Source organism: Gossypium arboreum, chromosome 4, assembly GCF_025698485.1.
Source record: "Gossypium arboreum isolate Shixiya-1 chromosome 4, ASM2569848v2, whole genome shotgun sequence".
NCBI classification, from domain to species: domain Eukaryota; kingdom Viridiplantae; phylum Streptophyta; class Magnoliopsida; order Malvales; family Malvaceae; genus Gossypium; species Gossypium arboreum.
This window is the reverse complement of record NC_069073.1, coordinates 4,674,041-4,699,175: the sequence shown is the minus strand read 5'-3', so window position 1 is coordinate 4,699,175 and position 25,135 is coordinate 4,674,041. Positions and strand designations below refer to the sequence as shown.

The 25,135-nt window shown below is 34.5% G+C and overlaps 1 protein-coding gene and 1 pseudogene across 1 annotated transcript; both read right to left on the bottom strand.

Moving 5' to 3' along the window:
* Positions 1 to 805: 805 nt before the first annotated feature.
* LOC108460856 (autophagy-related protein 13b-like) lies at positions 806 to 6,184 on the bottom strand. The gene is given in 5 exon segments (XM_017760543.2): positions 806 to 1,488; positions 3,590 to 3,753; positions 3,845 to 4,038; positions 4,041 to 5,347; positions 5,888 to 6,184. Coding segments are annotated over 4 exon segments (1,974 nt in total). The 5' UTR covers positions 5,242 to 5,347; positions 5,888 to 6,184; the 3' UTR covers positions 806 to 1,073.
* A 563-nt stretch (positions 6,185 to 6,747) lies between these two features.
* On the bottom strand, positions 6,748 to 12,626 carry LOC108458768 (DExH-box ATP-dependent RNA helicase DExH12-like; annotated as a pseudogene).
* Between the last annotated feature and the right edge of the window lie 12,509 nt (positions 12,627 to 25,135).

The window sequence follows — 25,135 nt, the reverse complement described above, 5'->3', positions numbered from 1 at the left end:
TAATGACATTTATTGAGGATATCGGGAGATTTGGGAGTGGCAAATTAATGGACAAAGGAATGGGATCAATGCAACATGCATTTAAACAAGGGCTTGATTTTATTTTATTATTTTTTCATTTATTACTATCCAATGCATGTTTAATCATTATTTATAAATTTAATTTTCATATTTAATAGATGGATTCTACACATTTAAATAATAATGATCATTGTATTAAATATTAGTAGATGAAAAAATAACGAATGAATCTTAACCTTTCAAGTAAGTGTACGAGATGTGCATCAAGTATATATTTATATTTCCTTCTTAATGCCAGCTTGATGCAGTAGACAAAACAAAACAAAATTATAAAAATTATTTTTAATCAACTTTCAAATTAATCATTATTTCAGAAAAAAGAAGCAAGCTTGCTGTTTTCTTTGATAATGTCTTTCAATTTCATTTTTCTAATTTGACTGAAAAAGATGTACCAGTTGAATCGATATTCTACCAGTTCACTAGAATCCTAATTTTTACTAATTTATTTTAATTTTTTTTTGTGCTACAATGTTTTTATAATGTTTTATTATTATTATTATAATGTTGGAGAGTATTTAAGTGACAATAGAATTATAATCTTCCAAATATATCAGGTTATGATAATTCAAATATAACTTTTAAAAGAAAAAAACCTTCTAAAACAGGTAAATATATCCGTATTAAACCCATTTGTATGAGAAACTCATACGCTTCATTCTACTGAAAATCTATATGCAGGAGGGGAAACAAAGGAGAAAAGCAAAATAATAGAAATGACAGCCTGTATATCAAAGCATGCGCCACCCTTATGTGCAATTATGTTATGTAGGATCAGAGACAAGAGTGCTTTTTACAAAGATTTCGGGGCCAGCAAATAACCCTTCTGTTGTTAACAAAAATCTTAACCAAAAACTTATATATTGTATATATATACTCCTATGATCACAAAAAGAGGAAAATGGTTTCAGCTGTATAGCATGTAGTAGTAGTCTTTCAAACCATAGCGCTGTACATATGTGAAACTATACCAATATCACATAAGTTGATCAGTCTCATGTACCCTTGCCAGAATGTTTAGCCCCAGAGGTTAAATTGGCAGATATGCAAGACTTACCACCTTCACTAAGCAACAAGTTTTTCATCTCTTTGTAACTCCGAAGTTCCTCTAATGCATCCGCCGTTGTCATTGATGCGACAAGCCTAGAAGATGTAATAATTGAAGAAGCATCACGTTCAACAGTCACAGCCTCTTTGTTCTGGTTTTGCTCTTGGATGTTGTTATTCCACATTTCTGGCCTCGAGGCTTCTGAAAAATTAATCGAACTCGGTATGTCTTGGCGAAGTGGAGGGGCTTTCTTCAGCAACCGTACAAGAGCACCAACCGCAGCATCTTGGGATTTTCTATTCATAAACAATCCTGCCTCGTTTGGATCAGATGGATTTCCTCTTCTATCATAAGACTCGGGTCTACATAGTATGCAAAGCAGGCCAATTCAGTTTACCCAAATAATTCAGGGAAAGAAAAACAGCAATTTCATTTCGTGACAAATAAGATAATGACCGTGACAAAGGGTATAAGGTGTTCTCTCCAATATCAGAAAATCTTAAAATGACTCATTGTGGCTTTGGATATGAATTCCATGACTCATTTTCGATTAAGATCCTGCTTAAGTTAATGGTTAAAGGATTTTCTTGAGGGAACATTTTGAGCTAACAATTGCAGAAAAGAGAATGTCAAATGTTCAAATTACCTTTAGAACTTTTGGATTTCTTCACCCATGGTAATTTCATGGAACCTCAAAAACGTTAAGTGGGCTAATAAAGAACAGGAGAGGAAAGAGAAACTGGAGAACCAAATAAAAACAGAAGGGGGGAAATACATGAACTTAGGGAGAAATAAAGAAGACAAAATCCAACTCTGATAGCCCACATATGAAAATCTCCAATATCTATAATCCCAACATCTCAATTTCAAAAACTCCTAGAAACAAAAATAAATATTTAAGTTATTCCCTAAATCTAAATATCATAAGAATACCAAACATAACCCTATATAATAATTATAAATACGAAGCTAACTAGTAGAAATTAGTATATGAATACTTTGATCATGTATACATCTGAGTATGCCGTAAAATAAATCAGTGTGACAAAATGATGTTTGATCCTTCAAGCAGTTTGTTGTGTCTCGTATTAAAGGAAAGCAACACAGACTGATAAAGTTCCATGTTTTAATAAAGGATTATCAGAGTTACTGCAAATGCAACTGACACAAGCCATTCGACTACATTTTGTTGCAATTTTAGAGGTAACTCAAGAAACTGAACAAATCAAATTACTGACAAGCAAGAAGGATGCATAGAACGTTGCTGCAACCACCATATCCTTTAGTCATTAACAAATCATTCTTAATCAACCATCTTTGTTTTTGGCCTCCTCTTAATCACCCATCTTTATATTAATTTAATTTATTCACCAATCGAAAGATAAAAAGTAAGACAGCTGTTGTTTCAGCTGCCTCAAACATAAGGGCCAAGTCATACACAGAAATCAGCCCCAATCCTACCATGTGACCTAAAGACATGTTCCTGCAGTTCTACATTGTTAATATAACTATGTTAAAATTGAAGATACCAAAACAAATATGATTCATTCACTGATACTGGTTGCGCATTACAAGAAACAACTGAAGTATGTTTAGCAGTTACCACCGCTTGCTGCTAAATTCAACTGGCACAAGAAACTTCAGCATGGTTATACAATCCAACTTCATATCTATTAAACATTTTAAAGCCAACCAGCCAGGCTGTCTTTCTGAAAACTAGAAAACAAATTTTGCAGACTACCTGATATATCTAAATTTATAATACCGTGAAGTTTCTTACTTTCTTTCACAAAACTGGAAAGCAAAGTTTAATTGACAACTCTCCATAGATTGATAGACCACTACTTATCCCAATCCCTGAACCAGATATTTCACTACAGGTACTACCTGGACTAGATATTGAAAATGTTTAATGCCAGCCAGGGTGGCTTGCTCAAAAATAGAAAACAAACTTTATTTGGAAACTCTTCATAACTGATATATCCCAATTCTTGAACCAGAAATGCCACTACTTAGACTCCTAGCAGCAAGGTATTGAAGTTTCTAATGCACAATCTCTTTGCTTAAAAACGATTATTCAGTTTCCTAGAAAGTTCATCAATTGCTAACATCCAGTCTTACGAGATCAGAACTAGTTGAAGACAATTTCAAACAGAAAAGGCAATTATTAGTCTTAGCATACACATCATTGCTTGCTTACATGACCTTTAGCAAATTACTCCAGGGTAAGTTAAAGCAACCAAATCAAGTCCTGAGCCAATTATGTTAATACAAAAAAAAAATGATGCCACATTTTCAAATACACAAGAACAATTAATTAAGTGTCAAATCCTCAAGAAATCTGGATAAAAATAATGAAGTTAAAAAGCAAAATATGTAAATTAATTGTATGAGCTATTGACAAATGACGCAAAAAGGGTTAATCTAAAAAATACAATTTATATGAGGAGTGCCGTGTATTACCTGCTACCAGGGTCCATATCATCGTACTCCACATCAAATGGACATGGAAACTCAGAGTCATCAAAATCATCTTGTATAGACCTACTGGAGCTTCTGAAAAATGAAATTCTGGGTGAGTTCACTCCAGAATATTTCTGACCGTCTCCTTTCCCGAAAGAGTACAGCTATAAGATACAAAACGGAAGTAAATTCCAAGGAGAAAAGCAAGATAGGGTTGGAATCACAAATCATACCAATGAGGCATATATGAAATACCTTCTCGATAGTTGCGCCAGATTTCATGGGACCCATATTATTATCAGTCCAAGAAATATCAGCTCTTGAAATTTTAAGGGGAGGAGATGGTGGCAAATTTTGCTTGCAGGACAATGCAGGGGAACCAGCAAGCTTACGGACAGGTATGTTAACAGGAGCACTTTCAGAACGTAAAAGATCTTTTGACAGATGAACCCGGGAATGCGGATGGGCGGTGATGGTGAGGGGGAAGGGGATGGGGATGGGGAAGGGGAAGCAGAAAAATTTGGGGAAGGCCAATACTCATCAAAGTTTGTATTCTTCTTATGAGGTAGAGATGCCCCAGGAGGATGAGGAGGTAAGCTCATAGGTGGCGCACGGCGAGAGCTTGGGTTAGAAACCAAAGCATGTGATTCTGAATGTGTTGGGGATGGTGAGAAAGAAACTGAAGGCGGTGAAGCCTTGTAACGATCAAAACTCCAACTATGTCTTCTTGAGAATGGCAAAGATGATGGAGAGCCCTGTGACACAGGAAGAGAAGGAAATCTTCTCAGTGGGTCTGTCAATGGGCTTCCAACATAATCTGGTATAAATTGAGGGGACATAGGGGTTGATGACTCGGAACTTATATCTGAGATTGATGAACGGTACAAAACTGAAAGGCAAAGCCTTCCACAAGAAGTATCCACAGGGGTGAACCAAAATCGCTGCATTTCAGCCTCGTCTTTCTGAGTGAAAGATTCAACAGAAGAGGATACCCTAGGAACAAGCTTAAAAGCACGGATTTGACCAGATGAATTGAGATCACGGAATATCTTGTACGCAGGTAAAAGCCTAACGGTCACATATAAGGACCTCAACAGCAATATCAATTTCTTATATAATGCACTCAAATTATTACTACTTGACCTTCTACTCCCTGAACTGCAATCCCTACCCTTTCTACTTTCATGCTGCACGAACCACCTTTCTATAACCTTCTCACCTTTTGCCTCACAGCCTGATTCTTCTTGATCAGAATTCCAGAAAAATGAATTCTTATCTTTTGATGAAGAATGCTTAACAAGATCACTTTTGGGGGAAAAGGTCACAGGATCCCAATCAAGAGGCTTCTGCTCCAAGGTAACATCAATCACTACCGGCTCAAAATTACTCTGGCGACAAAGATCAAAATTTTCTAATGCTGAAGGGCACTCCCTAAGAGCTAAATTGAACCATTTATCTCTTGGTCTCACACCTGAGGAAGATGATGTGGACGAAGATGGAGATGACATAATTTGTTCACCACTATAATTTCGCGATGACACATAAGGAGACCTCGATTCAAGAATAATTAGAAGACTCTTATAGAAGAATTCAGTGATGATTTGTTCCAATTTTGCGGCTTCGGTGTGAGTATTGCTATGAGATGATGCCATATTATAAAAAGAAAAAGGAAAAAAGAAGAAGCTAAAAGTGGAACAATCAAACCCTTTTAAGGGAAACTGAAAATTCGAACTTGAAACACCTGTGCAGATAGTTTCACTGCAAGAAGAAAAGCCATAAGTAACAATCAGAAGGTCATTCATAAGGGGAAGAAAAAACCCAGTAAGAAACAACTCAAAAAGAACTAAATTAACCAACGAATAGCAATTCAAGTAGCGAAAAACAGTATCTAAAAGAAGCAACTATACAAATATTATATTAAATATAAACTATCTAAATTACAGGGGAAACCCATTAAATAAAACAGTCCAGACTCTTGCTTCTCCATAACGACCTAGGCCCGGTTGTGTAAGAAACACGTTTGGGCGCATACGCATAGGTCTTTTTCATTTCTTTTTCTTATTTTTGCCTTTTGGGTTTTTCTTCTCTTCATCCATCTTACTTTTTCCCACGCAAAAATTGAATAACTTACAAAGCAAAGCTCAAAATTGCAGAGCCGGAAAAGAAAAATAAATAAATAAATCTTTAAAACAATTAAAAAGAGAGAGAGAAGCTGAGAGGGAAGCAATTCACCGATTTGCTAGTAAAGAGAAGATTGGATCATTTTGTTTTCCTTTAAAATGGGGTTATCAGTATCACCTGGTGTGCTGTGAAAAATACTAGAGTTGGAGTGAGATGAGGATTTATGATTTTGGTTATCGTTCTTTCAGGGGAAAGGAAAACACAGAGAAGAAAAGGCCGAAAGAGAACTTCTCCGTGAAGTTAGCAGCAAAGACCAAAGGGAGAGGATGGGTCCCAATCCCAAGTGTGCTCTCAGCCCCACCTTCACCTTCCCACGTCATGAATGGACTCCTTCCTAATAATTTTCTTTTCTTTTAATTTGTGACTCTCTATGTTGGATAAACCAATCCCTCGTACGTGATGAGTTTAATTAATTTATTTGGTTTAAATGAATAATTTATTAAAAATTATTACATTTAAAAATATATTAAAAATAGAAAATTTGATTGATAATTCTATCGAATATGATGTTTCAAATAATATGATTTGAATTTCAAGAATCAATTTTAGACTCAACTATTTTAGAAGAATTAGACATTTATTTTTACAATGAAACATGTTGTGCTAGTTTTAGTTGTGATCATAAAGGGTGATTTTACCAGTAAATGTACTGTATCTTCAAAGTGTAAGTGTGAGGGAAATCAAAGATTTAAATATATTAATAAGATTAGTTTAATAAATAATTTAAATTTAAATTTAGAATAAAATAATAATGAATCAGTTTTATTCATTTTGGAGTTTGAGATATATGCTAAAATATATGCTCCTTCAGCATAATCATCTCATAGAAAAAAGCTCCATTTAGCATAGTGAGCACTACAATGGAGCTCAAACACTTAAGCATACAGAAGAGATTCGAATTACTGCAAAATGATAAATCCAAGTTCTAACCAGTATAACAGTGTTTCAAGAATTATAAAGAAAAGCAGAACATAAGCCTACTCTGAGCCACTGTCTTCACTAAGGCCAACGGCTTCCTTGACATCGACCGTGAAGCAATATTCCTGGTCGCAACCTAGGTAAGAATCACACATGAAATATTCTCTGCAGCTTCAATAGGTGCTGTTAAATTTGTAAAATAAATATCAAATAAAACTTAATAAATCAGGATCTATCATGTCAAATCATCAAAAATAAATCAAGAACAAAACTAAATGCGGAAGCGTACTTGAATCCATGAATTCTTTGAAATTTTACCGGATCTTAGAGATTTGATCTTCCAAATTAGCACACAAGAAATTCAGAGAATATCCGCTCTCTTTCCTAATGATGGGATATTAGAAAAGATATCTTGTGCATAATTTGGGGACCATAACCCTCATATTTATAATATTGGCATATTAGTTCTAATCAAATTCTAATTAGCCCATCATTAATTAGAATTTGATTAGAACTCAATTACTAGAGTATCTACACATATTTGACCCATACTTTATTTAATAATTAAAGCCCAATAAAATTTTAACCAAATTAGATCACTTTTAATTAGGGCTAACCTATCATGATAATAAATAATAACATGTAATTACCCTTATTATATATGTGATGTCCATATTTTCCAACAATCTCTCACTTGGACCACATATATATACTAATTACTCTACAATTACACGTCATTATATAACCTTATGAGCTCGAAATTTTACTATCATATCCAAAAGGTATTCCGAACAATCTCATCCATTAATTATGTTAACATAGAACCAAGGCGACTTTCGTTACATATATCGTAACTAAATCCATCCATGATCATGTGTATTAACACAACCAAATGACATAGATCAAATATAGATGTGTAGCATGAAAATTACATGCAATATGATTTAAACATGCCTCTTTCCAGCTGGTCCTCCTTAATGAGATCAAACCTTACCAAAATCAGAGTATGAATAAACCAAATAAACTTTAAATGAAATAAAATTTATTTTTGCAGAAAATAAACTTAATATCTTCAAATTGAAATAACTGAAAATGTGTCTATAACATAAAAGCATTTAAAAATACAAACTCCCACTAAAACCAAATATCCTTTAAATGACACATTACACTCATATGAGCAGTGTGCTCTTATAAAACCTTAGGTGTAGTTCGTTAGTAAGCGGATCTGCAATTATGGAGTTTGTCCTAATATGCTTCAGAAGCACCTAGCCACTCTGAACTTTTACTTTAACAACCAGGAACTTAAAGTCTATGTGTTTTTACTTTGATATGCTCTTGTTGCTATTGGAATAAAAGATTGCAATTTGTTTTCACAATAGACCTTTAACTAATTAGATCTTCGATATGTGAGCATGTAATCTATTGTTCTTTGAAAATACCTTATAACCCTCTTGTATACTATCCAATGGTCCAAATCAAGGTTGCTTAAAATATCTGCCTAACATCCCAATAGTGTACACAATATTCCAATGTATACAAACCTAAACATACATTAGACTTTCTATAGCTAAAATGTAAAAAATCTAATGCATTTTTTTTTGTAATCTCAAAATCATTTATAGGGCATTGATTGAGGCTATACTTATTATTAACAAGCAATATATCTTTAACATATAAAACCAAATATATAACTAACTCCCACTAAACTTATGGCATATACGATTATCAACAAAATTTATCTCTAAACTAAATGAGATAATCATTTGGTAAAATTTGTAATATTATTAACAAGAAGTTTACTTAAGCCCATAGATGAAGTTCTTTGCAAATCATTAACTTTGCATCATTAGACACAAAGCTTTCTAATTGCACCATATAAATGTATGATCAATGTTACCATTGAGAAACCATTAACTTAATATTCATTTGATGTAGCTTAATATCAAAATATTTCACTAAAGCCATTATAACCATTTCTCTAGTGGACCTTTTTAATGACATTCATTCTTGAGGTTGTTGAGTTTGTTCTTCTGGAACAATTACCTCATCTTGAATATGGAGTTGTTCAACATTGTATTATTGAGATTCTGGATTCACTTCTTAATCGATGATAGGTATGAGAACCTAAACATCGTCAAAAGTGATAGTAGGAATTGAGTTGTAATCTAATTCCTCCTCAAAAGCAATGTCTCTAACCTTATTTCTCCCTCCAAACTCAACATCTTCAAAATGTTGCAATTCTCGTCTCAAAAATATTCCTAATTGTGAGATCATAAAACTCATAGCCCATAGATTTTCAAAATTTCCTTGACCATTATACTTTATAGACATCAAAGAAGTCAAAAGTGATGTCATCTTAACCTTATTGTTTTTAGCGAAGCGTTTCTCAATTTCATCAAGAAAAACCTTGGCCTAAGTAATCTTTTCAGATCTTGTGCCCCTAAAGGCTTTTGAAATATTCTGCTTCATAATAATTAGATTTATGCGATTTGAACGATCCCACCTCTCAAAATCCCCTTTTAACATAGGGGTGCTTTCTGCAGTGAGAGGTGTGGGTAGTTCTTCCCTTAGTGCAAGGTCTATGTTCATACAGCCAAACACTATAAGTAAGTGCCTTTTCCATGCATTGAAATTAGTCCTATTAAGCATGGGTATAGAATTTATATTAGCAGATATTGTGGTAGTAGAAGATGAATTAGTTGGATATAGAACAAAAATAAATAAAAATAAGCCCACATCAATATTCATAAGTAAACAATAAATTCAAGATAATGGCTAATCCCATCTCAAGATACCAAACACAACATTAATATCAAGTCTTTGGACAGTAATATTAAGCGGTACTCTTGTTATAGCAATCAAACATTGACAATAAATTATGTCAAACAATTAATTAATCTTTGGACTAACTTATTGCTCACATAAAATACCTTATAATTGTCACACATTTATCACCACAGATGTCGTTGAAATTCTACCAAATATTAAGTTACTTTGGGTCAATTAATAAACGCATGAATCACAAAAACATATAATCATCTTGATATTTTAAATAAACTAATCTACACAAAAGAGATCACTCTGGCGGCATTTTGTTTCAACTAGTCTATTTAAAATATTAGACATCTTTAATTAAAACTAGAGGTGTGCATGGGCCAGGTCGGGCCAAGTTTGGGCCGGGCCTAACTAAAAATTTAAGCCCTTTGCTAGGCCTGGGCCCTGCCCGACCTGAAAAATGGGCCTAAAATTTTTCCCAAGCCCGACCCGAATAAAAATGTTAAAACCCGGGCCCGACCCGGCCCGACCATATTAATTTTTATATTATTTTTTATATAATTTTAATATATATATATATATATAAACTATCAAAATACTAAAACATTAAAATAAATATTTCTCAACATATTGAAAATAAATTTTAAAAAATATGTATACTTAAATAATACAAAAATAGATGCAACTTAACAAGCAAATACTTCTAAAATAATAAAAAATTAACAATAAAATAAATTTTATACAATATCTAAACAATAACAACAAAATAGTAACAACATAATAGTAAAATAGTAGCAAAATAGGAGAAAACAATAAGGAAATAATATTAAAAAAATAGATTTTTTGTCATGTAGTGAATTCGGGCAGGGCCGGGCTCTAGCAAAAAATGTCTTACCCTAAGCTAGGCCCGTTTTTAAAACGGGCCTAATTTTTTGTCTAAACCCTCCCAAATAACAAAACTAAATGCGGAAGCGTACCTGAATCCATAAGTTCCTTAAAATTTTACTGGATCTTAGTGATTTGAATCCTAATGATGGTATATTAGAAAAGATATCTTGTGTATAATTTAAGGACCATAATCCTAATATTTATAATCTTGGCATATTAGTTCTAATCAAATTCTAATTAGCTCATCATTAATTAGAATTTGATTGGAACTCAAATACTAGAGTATCTACACATATTTGATTCATACTTTATTTAATAATTAAAGCCCAATAAAATTTTAACCAAATTAGATCACTTTTAATTTGAGCTAACCTATCATGATAGTAAATAATAACATGTAATTATCCTTATTATATATGTGATGTCCATATTTTCCAACAGGTGCAGCAAATTCAAGCTTCAGCTTTGCTTTCCTTTGAATAGACACCCTTTTGATAGCAACCAGTTGGTTACTAGTGGTGTCACCGATAACCAGCCACCACCCTTCATCTTTTGCTTTTGGGTACCTGGGAGCATCAACTGGTTCAACCTGTGTCTCCCTGTCTAGGGTAATCTGCAAGGTGACATTATCCCCGGTCCTCACATTGTCACTATCTATCACCTCATATAATAAATCAATGTTGTGGAAACGATTGCAGAACTTTGCAATGTCCAGCAGCTGCAAATCAGACATTTCTAACAGCGTGCCTCTCGTCGTCTCTTATCTCCACCAGATCAAAAATAGTCTCTATGTTCTTTCCAGGGTTCTCTTGACATCTCTTGGATAATTCCTTAGTGAAGTGTGGGAGCTGTAGAAGCATTGAATCTTGCTCCCACATTCCTAGTGTCACCATTTGGCTCACCTCCATTGCTCGAAGTAGGCTAGCAACATACAAGAGCACCTCTCTCTGATCTATAGATAGTTCGCCACCCAGAGGCGAAACCAGAAAATATTTGTAGGGGTCGAAATTAAATTATAACTTTTACAATAATAAAATTATAATTTCATCATTTTAATAGCTTATATAATTTTAAAAAATTAGATCAAATTATTATATTTTAGAAAGCCAAAATGCAAATTATATTTATTAATTTAAAATTTTATAAAATTTTAAATAGCCTAAATGAAAAAAAATTTCATTTTAGCCCGACCTCTACTTTCGCCCTGTTGCCAACCACATGCTGCCGAGAGAAGTGGGCTTGAAGCAGTGCATTTGCTTTGACATGTGGGTCTGTGCACCTCGGATTTTCAAAGGAAAACCTCTGGTGATTAATTAATCTTCGAAGAACCTCTTCTTCCCCATTTCGTATGAGAAGATTAGCATACTCAGAAGCTGAGGCCAGAATCTCCAGAAGAACCTTCATCTTCGTTTCGGAAGTCAAGGAAGAACCGAAATGCTCAATGTTAGTGTAACTGATGTAAATATAAGAGGCTATCTTGCCAAGCGAAGGAGAAAGATCCATGTCATCCTCTATAGTGATACATTTACTTGCTTCCAGGTCATTTAATGTGTTCTCGACGAGCTCCGAAAGGTGATCAGAGAGATGTAGTAATTTGGATTTCGAGTGAGCCTCCTATACATGAACGTCCAAATAAGAAAATCCACAGCATCTTGCTTGCTCTCAATAACTTTAGCAACAATTTCAGCATTGAAGTTATCATGTAGAAAATGGTGCAAATGGCTCTCGACGGTAATGCTTCATACAAGAACTTCTTGTAATACTCTTTACAAGGGGCGTGACAGCTGAGGATGACACATTTGCCAGAATTATCAAGAAGAGGACGACTTGCATGGCCTGTCATCTGCAACGAATCTGTAACATGGTAATCCGTGTGAGCATTTCCTCTCCCATCATAATATTGAGTACCCATTACAACCACCAGGTGTGCTGATAACGGAACTCCCCAACATAATGCACTGCTCATAAACAAACTTGAATCCATCCGGCTTCAAACAGTTCTAAAACAACATCTTGATCCAAACTGCTTAAACCTTCATCCAAGTAGCCAACTCTATGCTCTAGAGTCGTTTTCAACGTTTCTTCTCTAATTTTGTCAGGCTTAAGTTCTTCAGCAGATCGCAAACGAAAACCGGGTCATCTTCATTGTCCACTTTGGAGTAACTCATTAGGTCCACAGATGTGAGTCTAACATGCTTCCTCGTAGGAACAAACACAGTAGCTGGCTTGCCCCTTTAGCATGTTGGACAATGGCTGTGTATGTGGGTTTAGTCATTGCTTCAAAATTGGCTATATCAAATCCGAGTCCAACTTTTGGAAAGTGCCCAAGTGTCCGTGTGATTCCGTATCCAAAATTTCAAGAATTACAATCGAACTTCCACTAAAATAGCCTACAAGTATCCTAATAAAGAATGGGATACCTAGTTGTTCATTCCATCCAACAACAGATCCAAAAATATTCCCCCAACTTACGTTTTCTTTATGGAGACTAAGAAGTCTGTTGATGTATGGAGTCATATATAAGAGGGATATTGTTCATTTAGTAGGGGTTATCCTCTAATGGGAAGTGCTGGCTAAACTTTTGTAAACTGGGACTACTAAGATTTCTATTATAACTCTTTCCATGAATAAAGATTAAAATTTCATCTCTTAGGTTATAATGAATTAATTTATTTTATTAAACCTGTTGCTATGGTGATCCAGATTTAAGTAAAAGGAATCTAGTTTGGAATCAAATTATAAGTGGGTCCTCAGCACACAAGTTGTGAATTACTGTTATAATTAAAGTCAATAATGACGGTAAAACAATCGCAAAACAATAATAATAATAAATAACACATTAATTTTACGTGGAAAATCTTGTTAAAAAATTCACGGGTAGAAGAGAAAAAACGAATGATACAAGAGGAGTTTCAACTATATCTATTTAAGTTAAAGTCAAATAGTAAAAGTATAGTTTTATACGGACTCAACTTGTGCAGTATGATTAGTTTTGCCATTGTATAGTTCTACGGCCTCTTGCCCCCACAAATTTCCTTATTTTGTCATTATATTTATTTATTCAATAAGTGACGGGATTCGAGTCACACAATCTTTAACAATTACATCAGTAACCGGCATTCCAGGATTATAAGCTCTTGGAAAACTTATAGAAATCAATCCTAATGGTCAGTTTTACACTTGGTTTGTAATTACAACTTTGGAAACTGAGGCTCTTGCACTCAAGGAAAGGAAGGCTTAAAGTCTGTTGCGCGGAAGCGTGTGAAAGAGTAAAATTATTGTACTAAAAAATCACACTAAGTTCAATTCCCAGGAAAGAGAGGTAGATCACGAAGATCACTTAAATACCAAGTCTTTCCTAGCCAGAATATCCCTCTATCGTAATTTAATAGCACAATAAATCACTACAATCACATTCACAAAATACGCAAAATAAATAATAAAGAACACGAATTTTAACGAGGTTCAAGAAATTTTGCCTACGTCCTCTGGCACTACCAAATATATTTCACTCCAAAATTACAAGTGAAATTTACAAATAGAGAGAGAATAATGCCTTAAGTAGAGAATGGCAATTATGGGATGAAGAAAGTAAGAAATGGTTAGGCCTATTTATAGTTGAGGTTCAAGGATCAACTTGCAATGTCCCTATACAATTAGGGACCAAAATTGCAATTATCCTATGCCAACTTTTAACCCAACTTGCCAACTAATATTACTTTCTTTTCGGTGCCCACCCATTTTGACTTTTCAAACAAATGGGTGGGTTCCAATAATCTCCACCTTGAAGATTTGATTAGGATAATCTTATCTTCACGTAATTCTTCTCGCTTTGACGACAATACTTGATAGTGCCTTCTTCAACTGTTAAACTTGCAGATATTAATCAAGTTCAAACAATGTTCGAACTTGGTTGTCATTACCACCTTGGTCATCATATCTCGGGATTATCTGCAGTCTTGATCTTCAAGACAAATTTTCCCTCTTCAATAATTTCCCGCACAAAATGGAATCAAACGTCGATATGCTTTGTATGCGTGCGTGATAGACTTGATTCTTTGCTAAATGAATAGCACTTTGACTATCACAATACACGTTAATATGCTCCTGAACCAACCCCAAGGTTTTAGCCATACCTTGTAACCAAATAGCCTCCTTTACGACCTCTCATTACAGCCCATGTACTCGGCTTCGTGGTTGACAACGCAATCAGAGACCGTAGTGTAGACTTCCAACTTATTGGCCCTCCAGCAAGTGTAAACACATAACCGGTGGTTGATCTTCGCTTGTCCAAATCACCGCATAGTCGTAATCAACGTACCCAATAACACCTTTACCAAGTGTATTATCCTCGCTTGAACAAGAATCCAACATCCACGGTCTTCGAATATACCGTAGAATCCATTTCACACTTGCCAATGTCCTTTTCGTGATTATGCATATACCGCTCACTATACTAATCACTGCGAAATGTCGGGTCTTGTACACACCATTGCATACATCAAGCTACCTTTGCATTAGAATACGGAACTTGCAACATGTATTCTCGTTTCAGATTCGTCGAAGGAGATAGTTGTGCAGAAAGCTTGAAATGAGAAGCCAACGGGTACTTACAGGTTTTGTCTCGCTCGTTCATGCCAAACTCAGCAGTAGTACCTTTTTCAAATCTCGCTTCGAGACAAGCTAACTCTATCATGAGCTCTATCTCTCCATATTTCCATGCCGAGAATCTTTTAGCTTCTCCTAGATCTTTCATCTCAAACTCGAGATTGAGTTGAGTCTTCAATCTTTCAATCTCAACTTTGCTCTTAGATGCTATTAGCATATCATCAACATATAAGAGCAAGTATATGAAAGTTCCTTCTTGTAGCTTCAAAATACACGCAATGATCAAATTTACTTCTTGTGTACCTTTGCCCTTTCATGAACTGATCAAATCGCTTGTACCATCGCCTCGAGATTGCTTCAATCCATAAAGTGACTTTGTCGGTTTGCAAACCCAATTTTCTTTTCCAAAGAACCTTGAATCCATCCGGCCGAGTCATATAGATTTCCTCTTCCAAATCACCGTAAAAACGCGGTCTTCACATCGTGAACTAATTCAAGATCATATTAGCAACCAAGGCTAGCAAAATCCGAATAGATGAATGCTTCACAACCGAGAAAACACTTCATTGTAGTCTATTCCTTCTTTCTGAGCGTAACCCTTTGCTACCAATCTAGCCTTGTATCGTATTTCATTTTTACCAGGAAATCCTTCCTTCTTTGCATATACCCATTTGCATCCAATTGCCTTCTTTCCCTTGGGCAGTGTCACCAACTCCTGTGTCCTATTTTTCTCAAGAGACCGCATTTCTTCATTCATTGCTTGCTTCCACTTTACACCATCAGGGTTACTTATTGCTTCTGTGTAAGTGGAAGGAATATCATCATCTGCAATTGGAAGTGCATAGGCCACTATATCATCAAAGCGAGCGTGCTTACGAATCTCTCTCTTGGCCTCCTATATGCAATTGAATCTTGTTGTTGTAGAGGTTCTTGGGTAGGAACCTCTTCATCATTTGTCCCTTCAATATTAGCTGGATCATCATTAACCTTTTCAAGCTCCACCTGCTGCAAAGTACTACTGGTTTTGTCATCCTTTTGTGAATCCTTGTACTTCAACATGGTTGATTCATCAAAAGTCACATCTCTATCGAAAACAATTTTCCTTGTATCAGACACCGAGACGGTATCCTTTTACTCCATCGCTTATACCCAAGAATAATGCTTTTTGCTCTTGGGTCTAACTTAGATTATTTTACATGATAATATGCAAGGGAACCAAATACATGTAAAGAATCATAATCGAGTGATTTACAGTCCACATCTCCATAGGAGTTTTTCCATTTATTGCGGTGATGGCAAACGGTTAATTAGATGGCACGATATGTAATCGCCTCACCCAAAATTCTTTGCCCAATCCAAGATTGGACAACATACATCGAACTTTCTCCAAGATAGTTCGATTCATGCGTCTGTCACCCCATTCTGCATGTGGTGTATCCCGAACAGTGAAGTGTTGCACAATGCCCTCATCTTGGCATACTTGTAGAAATGGATCATTTTGTACTCAAGACCATTATCCGATCAAGTCGTTTGACCTTTCGACCGACCCGAGTCTCCACCATCTTCTTCCATTTCGAAATGCATCCAAAACTTCACTTTTTCTTTTCATTAGATACACCCATACTTTTCTTGAATAATCATCAACAAAAGTAACAAAATAGTGCATACCTCCCAAAGAAGCTACTTTGGTAGGTCCCCACACATCACCGTGAACGTAGTCCGAATTCCTTTCAGATTGTGAATTGTTGGACCAAATTTTACCCTCTTCGCTTGCCCGAACACAATGTTCACGTAATTCCATTTTGCAAGAATTTGCACCTTTCAACAAGCCTTGCTTCGCCAATGTCGCAAAGCTTTTTCACCAAAGATGTCCCAATCGCATATGCCATAATCTGTAGCCTCGAATCTGCATCTTTGTAGAAACTGTTGATGTTGATCCAATAACTGTACTTCCATTTAAAAAGTACAAGTTATTTCTTCTTGTGCCTTTCATCACCGCGGTTGCCCACTACTACTTTTAGTAATCCATCTCTCAAAGTGATTGTGAGCCCTTTAGATTCTAGGGCCCCTAATAAGATGAGATTTTTCTTCGAGCTAGGTACGTAGCGAACATCTGTCAAGACTTGGATTGAGCCGTCGTGATTCTTCAATTGACTGCACCCACTCCCATTGTCTTACAAGCACTATCATTGCCCATAAGAACAATTCCACCTTCTAGCTCTTTAAGACTAGAAAACCGGTCCTTATTAGGACACATATGGTAAGTACATCCCGAATCCAAAATCCACTCATCCGCTTGACATGCCATTGCCATGCCAACCAAGCTAAAGTCGACTCTCATCATGCTCCGCTACACATGCATTAGAAGTAGCCTTGCCCTTTTGTAGTTTAGGACAATTCTTTTCCAATGTCCTTTTCACGGCAAAAGGCACATTCATCTTTAGCGTGTCTCCTTTGACTTTCCCTTCTACCGATTTGTCGCTATGTGAACGACCTCTTCTTGTTAAGACTTCGCAGCTTGTATCTCTGTGATCTCTTTTATCTTTCTTTCGAGTCTCGATCTATACAACGCACTACTGATCGCATCAAATGTGATCGTGTCCTTCCCATGAAGCAATGTGGTGGTAAGATGATCATATTCATCGGAAGGAATTCAACAACAATAATGCCTTGTCTTCATCTTCAAATTTCTCATCCAAATTTAGCAAGTCTGCTAAAATTTTATTGAATGAGTTCACATGGTCATTCATCGACATACGGGTGCATACGTGAATCGATAAAGTTTCTTTTTCATATAAAGCCTATTTTCAAGACTTTTCGTTAGAAACTTTTCTTCCAAAGTATCCCATAACTTCTTCACGATGTCTCCTCATGACAGAGTACTTCGTTCTTTGGCCAAACATAGGCGGATTGTACCACACTTTGTCTATTGATCTTGGCCCACTCCTTGTCATCCATCTTGTCGGGTTTTTCTTCAAGGGCTATATCTAGCTCTTGCTGACATAAGACATCTAGGATCTCACATTGCCACATACCAAAATTATTGGTACCGTCAAATTTCTCTACTTCAAATTTTGCATTTGTCACAAGAGTCCTTGCGATGACGATCTGTCACGCCATTTTCTCCTCAATCCCAACTCATCAGATACGTGAACAGTATCGTATATGTGAATAGTGCCGTATACGTGAATAGTACCGTATACGTAAATAGTGCCGTATATGTGAATAGTACCGTAAACGGTCGTATTCCCCAAGTACGAATCTGGCTCTGATACCAATTGTTGCGCGGAAGCGTGTGAAAGAGTAAAATTATTGTACTGAAAAATCACACTAAGTTCAATTCCCAGGAAAGAGAGGTAGATCACGAAGATCACTTAAATACCAAGTCTTTCCTAGCCAGAATATCCCTCTATCGTAATTTAATAGCACAATAAATCACTACAATCACATTCACAAAATACGCAAAATAAATAATAAAGAACACCGAATTTTAACGAGGTTCAAAAATTTTGCCTACGCCCCAGCACTACCAAATATATTTCATTCCAAAATTACAAGTGAAATTTACAAATAGAGAGAGAGAATAATGCCTTAAGTAGAGAATGGCAATTATGGGATGAAGAAAGTAAGAAATGGTTAGGCCTATTTATAGTTGAGGTTCAAGGATCAACTTGCAATGTCCCTATACAATTAGGGACCAAAATTGCAATTATCCCATGCCAACTTTTAACCCAACTTGCCAACTAATATTACTTTCTACTTTCGGTGCCCACCCATTTTGACTTTTCAAACAAATGGGTGGGTTCCAATAAAGTCCAATCCAGAAAGGGACTTGTATAGGTAATTTTGGAAACAAATTTAAAATTTGTTTTTGATGAATGGTGGAAGCATCCTAATGATAGAAGGTGGAGGATACGTCCGATTATACAGGATACTATTGCCTTAAACTCTGAAAGGAGTTTCAAGGAGTTTCGTAATTTAAGATTAATTCTAAAATTTTAAGTGAATTTTCGGATTTGAACAAATAAATTAGCCATTGAATATGTTTATAATTAAGTCATTAGTTTGGTTAACTAAATAACGAGAGTAGAACTAAGGGGGTTGGCAGGGAATTCGACTCCCTTAAAATAAAAAATTTCCCTTTTGATATTCTATACTCTAGAAATTATGAGTTTGCATCATAGTTTTGGATATTCAATTTGATTTTTTTGAGGTTAAAATATTAAAGATTTGGATATTCTAAATATTATTCATTATGAGATTCATAGGGACAATAAGTTAAGATCGTATTTAAGTTGTTCGTATTGAAAAAAAATCAAATTTAACTTAAAAAGACGAAACCAAACAAATTTAAAAAAAAAAAAGAGAACAACTAAAAGAAAAAAAATCAAGAATTAAAAGAACAATAAATCAAAAGGTGGAAGACGAGTTGAATAAACTAATGGATATAGATATAAGATAATTGTCCATCTGAACCATTTGAGATATAGATCTCAACAAATTCAATTAATGATTCTAGTCAACCCTCCAATAAATAATCTTTGGCAAATTAATTTGAATGAAGAATGGATCCCCACTACTCATTGAAGAAAATTGAAAAGAAAAATTGTTTCTAAAAATGCATAGAAAACAATATTGCATGAAAGAAATTAACTTCAAAAGTTGAAAATTTTATTAATGAATGAATACTTTTAATGAATAATGAAGAAACCAAATAAAAAAAAGACAAGAAAAGACAATGCTAAAAAAAGATTAAAGATGGTAGTGGAATGTAGAAGAGAGAAAGATGAAGATGGAATAGATGGATAACACCCTTTGAAGCCTTTGAATCATTAAGATTCAACAGTCCCCTTTCTAAGAAAGATTTTTGGCAAGTCCAAAGTTGAAGATGACTCCCAACAATCTAAAAGATTGTGATGAATAACTTCTAAAAAAATCATAATATTAATGAATAAAAGCTAGCTAATTACATCAAAATAAAATTCCTATGGTTCGAACATTTCAAATCGCCAATGTCATGCAAGTGCACCCTGTAGCGACGTAAAAATTTCGCTTTGGTAGCTAATTGACGCAATTTATTGAAAATTTGAAAACCGACTTTTGATTTTAAAAAGGAAGTCGCCACCGATCCTTTTTCTAGGTGTGATTAGACACCTAATGAATCCTCTTTTTTTTTAAAAATAAAATTTATTTTTTAAACAAAAAGAAGGCCAAGTTTAGGTCTACGTCAAAACCAGAGAAAAAATAGGGTTCGGGAGTCGGTTACGCACGAGGAAGGTATTAGCACCCTCGCGACACCCAAAATTGGTATCTCGTTAAACATGTGTTGTCTTAATTTTCTAAAATGCGAGTTCAATGTAACATTTAATCATGATCCGACCAAAACACGAGAAATTTCAAGTTTTTATTTTTTAAAGGATGTCCCGTTTTTAACACGAGCCAACGTGATTCACCCAACATAGCGATGAAATAACAGACTTAATGTTAAAATCGGTACGTTGCCTTATTTATTAAAATAAAATGTTTCTAAAATAATGATAAAAAAATGACGATGTTATTGTAACAAAATTCATAAGTAAATAAATGATGCAAAATAATAAGATGATTAATAAAAAGTATTATAATATAATATTAGGATATTAGAGTAATAGTAAATAATATTTACAATAAAAGAAAAAAGTAAAATGTATTAATACCATAATAAAATAATATACGATAATAAAAAATAACAATATGTACAAAAGATATATGTATACCAAATAATGCATAATAATATTAAAATAAAATAATAAGTAACAATAGTGAAAATAATAAGTATAATAATAAATATAATGGTATATAAAAATAATACTATATATAAAAAGTAAATATATACACGTATAATAAAATATATATACTAATATTAATAATAAATATAATAGGGTAAAAATAGATATAATAATAATATGTACATAATATGGTATTAAAATATATATATATATATATAATATAGTATTTAAAAATGTATACATAATTTATATATTAGGAATAATAATAATAGTAAAACAACCATTAATAATGCTACATGAATAGATATATAGTAATAGTATATACATAATATAGTTATAAAATATATATATATATATATACACGTAAGATAATATGGAAAAATATATAAACAATATAGTATTAAAGATATATACATAATATATATAAAAAAATCATATATACATGATATATATATATTAGCAACAATAATGATACAAAAAAAAACTATAATACAATACATAAATACGTATATATATACATATATAAATAATAATGGTATTAGAAATATACAATATATAGTATTAGAAATATATACATAAAATAGTATAAAAATATATAACTAATGACATTAAAATATATACATAATAATATATAAAAATATAATATTAAAAATATATGTACATAACATATATAAAAATATATACATAATATAGTATTAAAATATTTAAATAATATATACATATATATATTAAAGATATATGCATATATAATAAAACATATACTAATATTAATAATAATAATAATAATAATATTATTATTATAATAATAATAATGTTAAAAGTAATTAATTTAATAATAAAGTAATGAAAATAAACAAAAAGGACTAAAATCACATTAGAAACAGACTTTGGGGGGAAATCTGAAATAAAAAGAAGAGAAAATGACCTATTTCAACGTGCACAAATAGTGGAGGGACTAAAAACGAAATAAACCCCTCCAACCAAAACTCGCAGCAGCATTGAGGACCAAATTGGAAAGCGCAACAAATTATAGGGCCAAATTAAAATATAATAAATCTAATTGCAAAACCATAAAAAAGCGGAGGGGCTAAATGCGCAAATAGCCCTTCCAATGAAAACACGCGGATCCTGAAGTTGGAGCAGGTCGGGTCGCGGGTCGGCCATGGGTTGAGGCTCAAAACGATGTCGTTTTGATGCCTGGGGACATAAGCCAAAACGACGTCGTTTTGGTACCCCTATATAAGTTATGTTTTTTTCAAAAAAAAATCATTTTATCCTTATTCTAAAAAAAAACCTTCAAAAATGCTCTCTACTCTCTCCCCCCACTCCAAGTCCGGTCATTGGACTGACTAAATGCTCTCTACTCTCTCCCCCCTCTCTAAGTCCGGTCATCGGACAGACTATTGGCCGCCGCGGCTCGAGCGGTGGCCGGAACTCCAAAAGGTAAATTTTTTTATATTTTTATATTATTTTTTATGTATTTATAATATATGTATTTATGCAAATCAATTGATTCAAAAAAAATAAAAATAAAATAATAAAAGAAACAAAATCACCTTAGGTATTTGCTTTTTGATTTTTTGGTATCTTTGGTCCTCTGATTTGGTGTTATACTTGTGCTTTAGTATCACTGAAATTTGCTATTCTCGTTTTTGCTTTTGAAATAAAATGTTTGTATTTTTGCAAAAAATTGCCGAATGTTTCCATTGAAATTGGCTTGGGCTTTTAAAGCCTATTTTACATGATTTTCTATGCTGTCTTTTCTCCTTTTTTTTTATCCTTGCAGGGGATGGGCGGTGGAGGCAGGGGCAGGTGGCCACTTGCACTGATGATGTGACCGGGGCAGTTGGGTAAGGTGTTTTAGGGTTTCAGCTTTCTGAAACCCTAAATTTAGCTAGTTGGGCTTGGGTAGTTAGATTGAAATTAGGTTTGGGTAGTGGTTAGGTGGGCTGAAATTTTAGGCTTCGAGTTTTAATGGGTTTAAACTTTGTTTGGGTTGGGGTAGGTTTAGTGGGTTTTGATGTAATGGGTTAAAATTGGCCTACAACAACTGCCCCTCTTTGCTCATTGTCGTGTAACGAGAATGGAGCAAAGACTTTAAAGAGGGCCAATTTTGCCTGTTTTCGCCGAGTCTTGACTTTTTTGGTGCTCCTCTTCTTTAGGTAGTCTCGTTGCAGTCCACTGCGTCTTGTTGCTTCGATTCATTCCATGGAACTTCATAGGTATAGGACTTGTTGCTTTAATCTGCTCAACTACTCCACTGTAACTTCAGGGAAATAAGGTTTGTTTTGATATGCTCTACCGCAAGTTCAGAGAGGTAAGATCTGTGATTTATTGCTTCAATCTAATCCTGCTGGAACTTCAAGGAGATACGAATGGTGGCTTTAAGCCTCTCCAGTGCCATTTGGGGGGAAGAGATGTAGCTTCGATCTGCTTCACTGCAACTTCAGGGAGATAAAACTTGTAATTTTAACCTGCTCTACTGCAACTTCAGGGAAGCAAAATCTGTATATTCGATTAGCTCTAATCTTTATTCTTTATAAAAATAAACATCAAAAATAGCTCGGCCTACAAACTGACGTTCAACTCACCTCTCGGATTATGAGTTAATTTTTTGAAGAAAGTAAAAAAAAATTAAGAATACCTCAGTGTGTGACCTGAGGCTCAACTCCCCTCTCTCAATATGAGTTGATTTTCTTGAAAAGTAGAAATTAAAAACAGAAATTGAAAATATCTCGGCATGTGGCCCCAGGGTCAACTCACCTCTCGCAATATGAGTTGATTTTTGAAAAACTAAAATTGAAAATACCTCGGAGTGTGACCCGAGGCTCAACTCACCTCTCGCAATATGAGTTGATTTTTCTTGAAAAAGCAGAAATTAAAAAACAGAACTTGAAAATATCTCGGCATGTAGCCCGAGGCTCAACTCACCTCTCGCAATATGAGTTGATAGAAACTAAAAATACCTCAGCGTGTGACCCGAGGCTCAACTCACCTCTCACAATATGAGTTGATTTTTGAAAAAACAAAAATAAAAATATCAGGATATCAAATATCATCAAAACCTCTCACTCTACTGGAGTACCTGTATATGTCATGCATGATGTTATCATGATATGCACATGTTTACCTTAAATGCCTGCATGCCTACATGATTATGCTATGCGCCTTGGGCTTATTCGTCATGATTTTTGTAATGATCTGCATTCTTTGCCTTAATTCTTGACTTTCTTTTCATGCTTTGTACCCGTCCTCAAGCTTTACGAGTAATCTGTGTTTTTCAGATATCAGTCTTTTGCCCCCGGTTGAACTTTCTCTTTGCTTTAAGGCTCTTGTACTTATCAAATTTTCATCCGGGTAACGCTCAACATTTCTTTTGTTTAGAGTATGTCATTTCATTATTTATCATTTAAATAAACCACATAATAAGATGCATGAAAATGGTCAGGTAGGTACAAAAGGGATACCTCTATTTATTTATTTCAAAGGTGACAAATAAAGAAAGTTAACCAAGAATAGTAAAAAGTGTAAAAAAGAAAGGGGATCGCATTTAGCAGATACAAATACTTAGATTTTCAACGCATGAAATCTTCCACGTTTCTTAATCAAGAATCTTTTCAAGCATGGCTTCTTGCATAGAAGATCTCGAGTTTTCAGAAATGCTTCAAATACTATAGTCTCTCTGTTTGACCCACTGTTCAAAACGCCTTGCTTTTCAAGCCCAGTGTTTGCTTCATTAGAACGCCCTTTCGGGTTTTCATCCTAATCTTTTGTGTTAATCAATACGCCCTTTTCGGGTTTTCACCTTGATCTTTTTTTTTAGGCATAATATTTCTTTACAGCATTTGAGTTCACTGGGTTAGGTAACTCTTTCCCATCCATCTCAATGAGAATCAAAACTCCACCTGAGAAAGCCTTCTTCACGACGTATGGTCCTTTCCAATTTGGTGCCCATTTTCTTCGCAAGTCTTTTTGTATTGGGAGAATCTTTTTCAGCACGAGTTCTCCTTCGTGGAATTCTTTCGACCGTACTTTCTTGTCATGGGCCGCGATCATTCTCTTCTAGTACATCTGTCCGTGATAAATTGCCTTTAAACGTTTTTTTCGATGAGGTTTAACTGGTCATATTGAGCTCGAATCCATTCTGCTTCCTCTAATTTCAACTCTATTAAGACTCGTAGAGAAGGGATCTCAACTTCGATAGGTAACACAGCTTCCATTCCTAGACCAGAGAGAAAGGAGTTGCTCTCGTACATGTCCGTACAGATGTGCGATATGCATACAAAGCAAATGATAGCTTCTCGTGCCAGTCTTTATATGTCTCGGTCATTTTCCAAATAATCTTCTTAATATTCTTGTTGGCCGCTTCAACAGCTCCGTTCATTTTCGAGCGATAGGGTGATGAGTT